Source organism: Saimiri boliviensis, chromosome 3 (genome assembly GCF_048565385.1).
Source record: "Saimiri boliviensis isolate mSaiBol1 chromosome 3, mSaiBol1.pri, whole genome shotgun sequence".
In the NCBI taxonomy this organism is placed as follows: Eukaryota; Metazoa; Chordata; class Mammalia; order Primates; family Cebidae; genus Saimiri; species Saimiri boliviensis.
The window spans coordinates 104,781,507-104,793,582 of record NC_133451.1 but is presented as its reverse complement, the minus strand read 5'-3'; the positions used below and the strand labels follow the sequence as shown (position 1 = coordinate 104,793,582).

The window sequence follows — 12,076 nt, the reverse complement described above, 5'->3', positions numbered from 1 at the left end:
GGCACCGTTTACAATATCAAAGACCTGGAACCAACCCAAATGCCCATTGATGATAGACTGGACAAGGAAAATGTGGCACATACACACCATGGAATACTATGCAGCCATAAAAAATGATGAGTTTGTGTCCTTTGTAGGGACATGGATGAATCTGGAAACCATCATTCTCAGCAAACTGACACAAGAACAGAAAATCAAACACCGCATGTTCTCATTCATAGGCGGGTGTTGAACAATGAGAACACATGGACACAGGGAGGGGAACATCATACACTGGGGTCTGTTGGTGGGGGGAATAGGAGAGGGACAGTTGGGGGTAGGGAGATTGGGGAGGGATAACATGGGGAGACATGCCAGATATAGGTTACAGGGGGATGGAGGCAGCAAACCACATTGCTATGCATGTACCTATGCAACAATCCTGCATGTTCTGCCCATGTACCCCAGAACCTAAAGTGCAATTATATATATATGTATATATATGTATGTATGCAATTATATATATGTATATATGTGTGTGTGTATATATATATATATATATACAAAAAAAAAAAAAACAACCCACACTGTTACTAATGGAATGTGTACCTCTGTTAAGCACTGTGCAACTTCTTAAATTTTGGAATAGATTAAGTAACGTCACCTTATTTCTTGTTACACATTGATTTTTTCATGGTAATTGCTTTTTATCATAGCAGTTTCTCAGAATCCAACTTCACAAAGACATTATGTCATTGAAGGATATGTAGCAAGATCTGATGTTGAAATAGACCTGGAGTTAGTAGTTCATTCAGTGTCAGACAGATGTCAAGTGACACTGTTTCCCTACATGTAAAACATCTTGTGGCGTTCCTATGAGTTCATTGTGCAACCCCAGAGTACCTTGTTGCGCAGTTTGGGAACCAAACCACAGTAGTTATATAAAAAATAATGGTTTTAGGTCTGGGTGCGGTGGCTCACGCCTGTAATCCCAGCATTTTGGGAGGCTGAGGTGGGCGGATCACCTGAGGTAAGGAGTTTGAGACCAGCTTGACCAAAATGGAGAAACCTTGTCTCTACTAAAAATACAAAATTAGCTGGGTATGGTGGCACATACCTGTAATACCAGCTTACTTGGGAGGCTGGGGCAGGAGAATCACTTGAACCTGGGAGGCGGAGGTTGCAGTGAGCTGAGATTGCACCACTGCACTCCAGTCTGGTGACAGAGTGAGACTCTATCTCAAAAAAAGAAAAAAAAAGTTTAATTAGGATGAATTGAAATTCTAGGATAAATCATCTAGATGAGTGTTTCTCTCTCAGTGGGGATGTCGTTAGTACTTTAGAAGGGTCAGTTCTACAGACATGTTTGGGAAAAAAGCAAGTAGAATGTTTTACTTACTCCATTTTATTTATTATTATTATTATTATTATTATTATTATTATTATTATTATTATTTTGAGACAGAGTCTTTCTCTTTCTCCAGGCTGGAGTGCAGTGGCATGGTCTTGGCTCATTGCAACCTCCATCTCCCAGGTTCAAGTGATGCTTCTGCCTTAGTCTCCCGAGTAGCTGGGATTACAGGCACTTGCTACCATGCGTGGCTAATTTTTGTATTTTTAGTAGAGATGGGGTTTCACCACGTTGGTCAGGCTGGTCTCCCAACTCCTGACCTTGGGTGATCTGCCTGCCTCAAACTCCAAAAGTACTGGGATTACAGGCATGAGCCACCGTGCCCGGCCTCACTTGCTTCCATTTTATGTCTTACTTTATTTTCTGTTACTGGTCCTTTCTTCCCTCCTTTTAATAATCTTGATTTTTTTCTTTTTTTTTCTAAATATAGAAAACAGGAAAAAATAAAATGTACCCTACCTCTCAGAATATTTATTAATGTTTCCAGATATTTTTGTGTGTGCCCAGTTAAAAAAATATGGTTAGATTGTTGTGTATAAATAGCTTTATATCCTTTCCCCTTAATATCATTGTATTATCTCATGTTATTAATAATGCTTCTTAAACATACGTTTTAAAGGTTATTTACCATCCATTCTATGGCTTTCTTGTGCTTTGGACAAACAGTTCTCTATTTTGGTCATTTAAATAATTTTCGGCATTTTGCTATCATAACACTTTAATAAATGTTTTTGCACAAAAATCATTGTTTGCATTTTAAGTTTTTTCCTTAGATTTGATTCCAGAAGTAGAACTAATTATTTAGAAGGCTAGGAACAACTATCTTTCTTAGGTTCTTGATATTGTCTTTTTTTTTTTTTTTTTTTTTTTTGAGACGGAGTTTCACTCTGTTGCCCAGGCTGGAGTACAGTGGTGCAATCTTGGCTCTCTGCAGCCTCCGCCTCCTGGGTTCAAGCGATTCTCCTGCCGCAGGCTCCTGAGTACCTGATACAACAGGCACATGCCACCATGTGCAGCTAATTTTTGTATTTTTAGTAGAGACAGGGTTTCTCTGCATTGGCCAGGCTGGTCTCAAACTCCTGATCTTAGGTGATTCGCCCGCCTCGGCTTCCCAGAGTGCTTCCAGAGTGGGATTACAGGCATTAGCCACCATGCCCGGCCATGATATTTTCAAATATAAAAATTTTAATATTTTACAATTAGAATATTTATTTTACTTCAATTTTACTAGTACTGTTGAGAGCTATTTAAATTCTTGCTAGGTGACAGTACTGTTTCATTAGGATTTTAGTTTTTATTTATTTTTTTCTGACAGGATATTGCTCTGTTGCCCAGGCTGGACTGCAGTAGTAGCATGATTGGCTCCTGCAGCCTTGACCTCCTGGGCTCAAGTGATACTCCTGTCTCAGCCCCCTGAGTAACTGGGACTACAGATGCATGCCACCACACAGATGGGGTTTCACTGTGTTGCCCAGGCTGGTCTCAAATTCATGGGCTCAAGCAATCCTCCAGCCCCAGCCTCCAAAGTGTTGGGATTACAGGTGTGAGCACAATGCCTGGCCAGTTTTTATTTCATACTAGTGATGGTGTTCTAGTATTTCTTAAGTCTAATAGAAATTTATATTTTTGTTTTCTAAATTATTATTGCGTATTGGTTTAACTTATATTAATATTCTATTCCTAAGAAACTAAAAGAAGATGAAGTTGAACTAAGTGAACCACTTCAGTCTTTGCAGGTAAGTTATCATTTAAAGTATGGAGTAGCCAAATTATATTTGTATATATATTTTTATATATAGGTATGGCATATAATTTTAAGTTTGTAAATAAATTTAAGTTTGTATTACATATTGTCAGTTTTTGAAATCATTTTTAGTGATATTCATTTAGTATAAATGTACTATAAGATCAATATAATTTGGTTAAGTAACAAATTCTTTTTTTTTTTTTTTTGAGACAGAGTCTCAATCTGTCAACAGGCTGGAGTAGTGGTGTGATCTCAGCTCACTGCAACCTCCGACTTCCTGGCTCAAGGCATTCTCCTGCCTCAGCCTCCTGAGTAGCTGGGATTACAGACACGTGCCACCATGCCCAGCTAATTTTTATATTTTTAGTAGAGATGGGGTTTCACCATGTTGGCCAGGATGGTGTCGATCTCCTGACCTCATGATCCGCCCACCTTGGCCTCCCAAAGTGCTGGGATTACAGGTGTGCGCCACTGTGCCCAGCCTAAATAACAACTTCTTTACGATGAAGTTAATTTTGCAAATTTGGAAACATTACCAAACCCATGAGTCATTGACAATTGCCCCTATAGCTCTGTTGCCTAAAACAGAATAAAATAAAACAAAAATATCTGTATTATGATTTCTTGCCATTTTTTGTCTTTATGTAACAAGATTATACATATAAAATTATAAATAATTAGCAGCTACATAATTTAGCTTACAAATGATCATATTCTTTTTTTCACTTGAAGAAATAAGGTTTAAAATTTTTAAAAGATAGGTATCACAAAGCATAAACTACAGATAAACACTATCACTGTTTTATCCCTTAAAATGAGTTGCCACTTAAATATCACACATTTTTAAAAAGTCTGTTGAAGATGGGAACAGTGGCCCGTGCCTGTAATCCCAGCTACTCAGGAGGCTGAGGCAGGAGGATTGTTTGAGCTGAGGACTAGGCAACATCATGAGACACAGTGTAATCTTCCTTTCATTAACAAAACAACAAAAATATGCTGTCATTCCACAGTAATGAAAAGGTCTTAACCTTTTGGAATAAAAATTATTTAAATCTGTTTTTAGCTTGAAAATAGGAATACATTTGTATTTTTGTAATGTTTCTTTTTTTTCTTTTTCAGACAGGTTCTTATTTTGTCACCCAGACTAGAGTGCAGTGGCACAATCACAGCTCACTGCAGCCTTGGCCTCCTGCACTCAAGCCATCCTCCTCATTCAGCCTCCTAAGTAACTGGAACCACAGGTGTACAGTACCATGCCTGGGTAATTATTTGTAGAGATGGAGTCTGACTGTATTGTTCAGACTGGTCTCAAACTCCTGGCCTCAAGTGATTCTCCCACCTCAGCCTCCCAAAGCGCTGGGATTGCAGGCATGCATCCAGCCTATAATGGCTCTTTTTTACTACAACACTCTGAAACAACCTCTCACCAAAATATAGAATGTTTTTAATGCCACTTCCGCCTCATTTTTCAAAGTGTAATTAACTACACATTGCAAAAGAACTATTCCAACAGAGAATTTTGAAGACTTTATATTAGAAAATTGTAATTCCGGCTGGGCACAGTGGCTCACATCTGTACTTCTAACACTTTGGGAGGCCAAGACAGGAGTATCATTTGAGGCCAGGAATTTGAGATCAGCCTGGGCAATACAGTGGGACTCCATCTCTAAAAACAATTTTGAAAATAAGAATAATTAGCTGGCATGGTGGCACATGCCTTTAGTCTCAGTTACTCAGGAGTTTGAAGCAGGAGGATTACTTGAGCCCAAGAGGTCAAGGCTGCAGTGAGCAATGATTGTGCCACTGCACTCCAGCCTGGGTGACAGAGCAAGACTCTGTGTCTAAAAAAAAAAAAAGAAAAAAGAAAAGAAAATTCTAATTCTAAAATATAGATTGAATATTTTTAAGAACTACTTGGTTGGCAGTTGTGTTTATATATAAGTGTTATTAAAGGAAAGTGGCCATCATTTGAAGAAATAGACTACTTTACCTCTTCGATCTATTAGGAAAGTGTTTTTTTCTCCATATTTGTTAAACATTTAAACAATTATTTTTGTAGATCCAAGTCTTATGAAAAAGTATGGTTATTTTGTATATTACTTGATGAACTAAAAATGAGTTGTTGCTGTTATCAATATCACGTGTTTTGTGATTGCTAGGAGATGATTCATTCTTCAGATAGTTACACTGTTTCTATTTTTCTTCCTTTTATTTCTTACTAATTTAAAAATAAATGATTTACATTAACATAGTGTTAGATTTGACAGGAGATTTATTATGTACGTGGCAATTTTTTCTAGTGTTCAAAGATTTAATTAAAAATTTAGAATCAGAGTTTTCTAATATGGTAAGTTTTCAAATTACTTGTCCACTAGAGTACCCCTTTGCCAGGGAGAGATAACTTGTATGTTTGTGTAGAGAAAAGCAAGATAGAGATGGCAAGTGTGTTTTCACAGGCAAATTTCAGTTTTGCAATTATTTTTCCATCAAAATCATGAACCACTTGTGAAACTATTCTAGCTAACTAGATAACTTACTGATGTTTTATTTTAGTTCTCTTCCTTGGGAAGTAAAGAAGAGACTGCTTTTCTAGCTGTTATTCCTAAACAAATAGAGAGGAAAACCTGTGATCCTAAGGTAAAATTTGTGAGGAACATCAATTTCTCTAGCAAATTATATTTTCTCTCTCTCTCTTTTTTTTTTTTTTTTTTTTTTTTAACACAAGTATCAGAGTTTTCACAGGCAGAAGTTTAGTAGCATAATAAATGAATCTGGTTTTAAGAACAAGAAAAACTAATTGACTCCTGCCCCCCCTTTTTGGTCTTGAACTTTCTCTATACTGCTAATGAGCTAGTGATACAGTGTTGACAGTATCCTTCCATACATAGGGTACACTAAGGGTTGGACACAAAGCCATGTAGAGTACATTTAATGAATACTCTGTGGGGAACAAAATGAATGTCTTTATAACTTTTAACTTATTATAGTCTATTCTACCACTTACACTTCTGAGTATATAGAAGTGTATATAACCAAGCTCTAAGTAGTGCTACGTATTCTATATAAAAAATTAACAGACAACAGCATAAAAATGTAAATAGGAGTTCTACTCCTAAAACCCAAGACATCTCTGGAAGAGATCTACGTGTTGGTATAGAAGGCAAGGTACCTATTTTGGCCAGGCACAGTGACTCCTGTCTGTAATTCCAGCACTTTGGGAGGCCAGGGCGGGTGGATCTCTTGAGGCCAGGAATTTGAGACCAGCCTGGCCAACATGGCAAAACCCCATCTCTACTAAAAATAAAAAACTAGCCAGGTGTGGTGATAGACACCTGTAGTCCCAGCTACTCTGGAGGCTGAGGCATGAAAATCACTTGAACCTGGGAGGCAGAGGTTACAGTGGGTCAACACTGTGCTATTGTGCTCTGGCCTGGGTGACAGAACAAAACTCTGTCTCAAAAAAAAAGAGTGAGAGAAGGCAAGGTACCTATTTCCTTGTGGGGAGTATACATAACCCCTCATACAAGGCAGAAATATATAGAATCTTTAACAGTTGAGACTCATTTTTATTGCAATGTTTATGTTTTCTTTTTTTTTTGAGACGGAGTTTTGCTCTTGTTGCCCAGGCTGGAGTGCAATGGCACAATCTCAGCTCACTGTAACCTCTGCCTCCCAGGTTCAAGTGATTCTCCTGCCTCAGCCTCAAGAGTAGCTGAGATTACAGGCATGTGCCACCACGCCCGGCTAATTTTGTAGTTTTTAGTAGAGATGGGGTTTCTCCATGTTGGGCTGGTCTCGAACTCCCAACCTCAGGTGATCCATCTGCCTTAGCTTCTCAAAGTGTTGGGATTACAGGTGTGAGCCTGTTTTTAAATTCAGAAGATTATTTTCCACCAAAGTCCTATTAAAGGGGCATTTAAATTAGATTTTTCTTTTAAATGTGTGACTTACAGTCTTCATCTTTGAATAAGAGTATATTCAAATTATATATTATTGTCATTTTGTTAGTTAAAAATGAATTAATCCATTGTCTACATTCTTTTGACTCTATTATTAGTCTTTTTTACATTTTGGGTGGGCTTTACTTTGTATGGAGTAAAAATCCTAGAACCCTCCAGGGGGCAGCAGAGAAAGCCATTTGAAGCCTGAAAGCCGACTGAATGAAAGAACCTCTCTAAGGAACATATCTGTATTGGAATCACACTCTTAGGCCTTTGCTCTCAAAGCAGTGGGATATCACATCTTTCTACTGAGAGGCAGAGAGTCCACTACCCATCCTGCAGTTAAGCCTGATATTTTACAAAAACCCCTAAGTAAAGAGAAATGCTGTTTGCATTCTTTCTCATTTTTCCTTCTCTGTTATTTCCTTCTCTGATTGCTTCCTGTACACCAAGTACTGTGTTAAATACAGATGATACCTAGATGAAGCATGAGATCTCTGCCATCAAGGGGCTTACAGTGCAATTAGTATAGAAATAAGGAAAAATATTGTAGTATGAAGTTGTAAGTCTGTAATATATAATATTGTATGTAATACACAGTTGTGTAATATATAGTGGAAACATAAAGAAAGAAGCAACTAAATATTTCTGGTTAATTAGCCATTATTATTATACTCATCTTTATGCTCATAATAAAATTATACTTATTCATTTTTTTCTCCCCTCATTGGCTATAAATTATCCTTTTTTTTTTTGAGATGGAGTCTTGCTAAGTCTCCCAGGGTGGAGGGCAGTGGCATGATCTCGGCTTATTGCAAGCTCCACCTCCTGGGTTCAAGCGATTCGCCTGCCTGAGGCTTCCAAGTAGCTGAGATTACAGGTGCCTACCACCGCACCCGGCTAATTTTTTGTATTGTTAGTAGAGATGGGATTTTACCGTGTTGGCCAGGCTCGAACTCCTGACCTCAAGTGATCTGCCTGCCTTAGTCTCCGAAAGCACAAGGATTATAGATGTGAGCCACCACGCCCAGCCTAAATCATACTTTCTAATGTTGAACTTAAATGCAGTTAAATTGAATTGATGCACTTTGAATTAGTTACCCATAACATATGTTTTAGGATAACAGGAGAATTTTCTGGTTTTCAACTCCTGGTAATTATTTACATTACTTCCTGGAAATAAAAAGCTGAATTATGTATTATATTCTATGTGTTGACTTTGTGAATATATATGTCAATATATAGTTATGCAGTTCTTATTTTTAATAATTTACCTGTAGCCTGTTGAGTTTCAAGGACATCAAGTAAAAGGATCAGCTGCTAGTGGTTTAATGGTCAGAGGACACAGCTCACAGCTAGGATGCAGTCAGTTTCCAGATAGCACTGAGTATGAAAACTTCATGACGGACACTTGTTTTTTGTCACCAAAGTTACCTAGCATGTGTATGCAGATTGACTTATTGCAGGTAAAAATATGTTTATAGTTGCATTTTGCCAAGTCATTTTATGTTTATAATATAATTTTAAAAAATAGCATAGTTGTTTATACAGTTATAAGTTAAAATGGAGTACAGTAAATTGATAAGAAGCATAATATCTTAAACTAAATAACAAAAGTATTTTATTTGAAAGATGTATTACCTTTTTAGGATTGGGAGTTTAACAGATTACTTTTCACTTCAGAGAAGACAAGAAATTAATGACAAAAGCAAATAAGTAGATTACACAGGGAATATACTCACCTGTTTACATCTAATAAACTTTTTTCTTCTTTTGTTTTTTTGTTTTTTTGAGACTGAGTCTCGCTCTGTCACCCAGGCTAGAGTGCAATGGTGCGATCTTGGCTCACTGCAACCCCTGCCTCCCAGGTTCAAGCTATTCTCATGTCTCAGCCTCCTGAGTAGCTGGGATTATAGGCGCCCACCACCATGCCTGACTAATTTTTTTATTTTTAGTAGAGATGGGGTTTCACCATGTTGGTCAGGTTGGCCTTGAACTCCTGACCTCAGGTGATCTACCCGCCTCAGTCTTCCTAAGTGCTGGGATTACAGGTATGAGCCACCGCTCCTGCCTAGATTTTATTTCTTTTGTTATTTCCCTCTCTGTTTAAATATGATACTATTGCTACCAAAGGCAGGTTTCTGGGGATGAAAATAGAGGTCATGAGATGAGAATGATAAGCATGTATTTGAAACAGTCTCCATCACTGAGATTTTCTTTAAAATTTCCCTTTTTGTTAAAGCATAATACATATTAGAAGAAATAAATTTTAAAAAAGCATAATATATATACAAAATAAGTAAACCACCACAAAGTAAACACTCATATAACCTCTACTTTTAACAAATAGAGCATTACCAGCATCCCAGAAGCTCTTCTTCTGCCCCTTTTCAATCACTACCCTTTTTGCTTTTCCCTGAGATATCCACTGTTTTGATGTATAGCACCATATATTAGGTATACTTTTAAAACTTTATATAGAAACATACACAGTGTAGCCGGGCGCGGTGGCTCAAGCCTGTAATCCCAGCACTTTGGGAGGCGGAGGCGGGTGGATCACGAGGTCAAGAGATCGAGACCATCCTGGTCAACATGGTGAAACCCCGTCTCTACTAAAAATACAAAAAAATTAGCTGGGCATGGTGGCACATGCCTGTAATCCCAGCTACTCAGGAGGCTGAGGCAGGAGAATTGCCTGAACCCAGGAGGCGGAGGTTGCGGTGAGCCGAGATCGCACCATTGCACTCCAGCCTGGGTAACAAGAGCAAAACTCCGTCTCAAAAAAAAAAAAAAAAAAAAAAAAAAAAAAAACAGAAACATACACAGTGTATTCTTTGTGTATACCTTCTTTTGTTTAATACTGCAGTTTTGAAATTCATTTATGTTGTTGCCTGTGGCTATGATTTATTCATTTTCATTGCTGGTGCAGTATTCTCGCATAAATATATCACAATTTATCCATTCTTCAGATGTTTATGTTATTTGTGTTTAGGGACTATTACAGATAATTACTGCTACGAACATTCAAGTACCATTATGAACATGTACATGTACACACATGTGTAACATACTTCTGTTGGTTATACTACCTAGGAGTATCATCATTAAGTCACTGGATAGGATATATTTACTTTTAGTACATAATGCCAAACTGGTTTCCAAAGTGGTTTTTATAATTTACATCTCCATCAGGAGTGTATGAGTCCCCGTCACTCTACGTCTTTACCAGCACTTGGTGCTGACTGCTTTTTGTTTTCAATTTTAGCCATTCTGGTGGGTATATACTGGTACTTCAGTTATAGTTTTTTTTTTTTTTTTTTTTTTTGAGACGGAGTTTCGCTCTTGTTGTCCAGGCTGGAGTGCAATGGCGCGATCTCGGCTCACCGCAACCTCCACCTCCTGGGCTCAGGCAATTCTCCTGCCTCAGCCTCCTGAGTAGCTGGGACTACAGGCACGCACCACCATGCTCAGCTAATTTTTTGTATTTTTAGTAGAGACGGGGTTTCACCATGTTGACCAGGATGGTCTCGATCTCTCGACCTCGTGATCCACCCGCCTCGGCCTCCCAAAGTGCTGGGATTACAGGCTTGAGCCACTGCGCCTGGCCTAGTTATAGCTTTAATTTGCATTTTCCTGCCTGCTGTACATCTTTTTTGTATGCCTATTGGCCATCTCTTTATCCTCTTTGATGTAGTGTCTGTTCCGCTTTCTTCCTCATTTTTTAATTGATGTGGTTATGTTTTTAAAAATTTGTTGTAATTCTTTATGTAATTTGGATACCTTCTCATTGTCAATTGTATGCTCTGCAAATATCTTTCCTGACCCTTACTTACCTTTTCACTTTTAATGGTTTCTTTGATGGATCAAAGTTTGTCTTTTTTGTTTGTTTGTATTTTTGAGACAGAGTCTTAACCCTGTCACCCAGGCTGGAGTGTAGTGCATGAACATGGCTCAGTGCAGCCTCGACTTCTTGGGCGCAAGCAACCTTCCTGCCTCAGACTCCCAAGTAGCTTGGACTACGTGTGCCCAATACTACACCAGCTTATTTATATATATATATATTTATTTATAGATAAGGTCTTGCTCTGTCACCCAGGCTAGAGTGCAGTGGCGTGATCTCAGCTCACTGCAACCTGTGTCTCCTGGGTTCAAGCAATTCTCCTGCCTCAGCCTCCCAAGTAGCTGGGATTCAGGCATATGCCATCATGCCTGGCTAATTTTTTGTATTTTTAGTATGTTGTATAGAAATTTGAACTAGCTTAACAATTTGCTATGTTGGCCAGGCTGTTCTCAAACTCCTGGCCTCAAGTGATCTGTCTGCCTCGGCCTCCCAAAGTGCTGGGATTACAGGCAGGAGCCACCGCGCTTGGCTGCCCAGCTAATTAAATTTTTTTTTTAAGAGATGGGATTTCACCAAGTTGCACAGGCTGGTCTCAAACTCCTGGGCTCAAACAATCCTCCTGCCTCAGCCTCCCAAAATGTTGGGATTATAGGTGTGAACCATCACATCTGGCCTAGTTTATAATTTTTTATTTTTATTTTTGGAGATGGAGTCTTGTTTTGTTGCCCAGGCTGGCATGCAGTGGTGTGATTTGGCTCACTGCAACTTCCACCTCCAGGGTTCAAGTGATTTTCCTGCCTCAGCCTCCCACGTAGCTGGGATTACAGGTGCCTGCCACCATGCCCAGCTAATTTTTGTATTTTTAGTAGAGACAGTGTTTCACCATGTTGACCAGGTTGGTCTTGAACATCTGACCTCATGATCTGCCTGCCTTGGCCTCCCAAAGTGTTGGGATTATAGGCATGAGCCACTGTGCCTGGCCCTAGTTTATCATTTTTAATGTAATATAATTTATTTGTTATTTCCTTTACATTTAGTGCTTTTGTATCTTGTTTAAGAAATCTTTCTCTGGCCGGCGCAGTGGCTCACACCTGTAATCCCAGACTTGGAGGGGCTGAAGCAGGAGGATCACTTAAGGTGAGGACTTCAAGACCAGC

The 12,076-nt window shown here is 38.6% G+C and overlaps 1 protein-coding gene across 5 annotated transcripts in view; it reads left to right on the top strand.

The window, feature by feature from the left end:
• ZGRF1 (zinc finger GRF-type containing 1) overlaps positions 1-12,076 on the top strand; it is a 97,610-nt gene that overhangs the window by 23,218 nt on the left and 62,316 nt on the right. For 4 of the 5 annotated variants that reach the window (XM_074396577.1, XM_074396576.1, XM_074396575.1 and 1 more), the window contains exons 8-9: positions 3,076-3,126; positions 5,691-5,774. In XM_074396577.1, coding sequence (XP_074252678.1) covers positions 3,076-3,126; positions 5,691-5,774 — 135 coding nt within the window. The remainder of the gene's footprint in view (positions 1-3,075; positions 3,127-5,690; positions 5,775-12,076) is intronic. The other variant, XM_074396578.1, reaches the window with a different exon arrangement.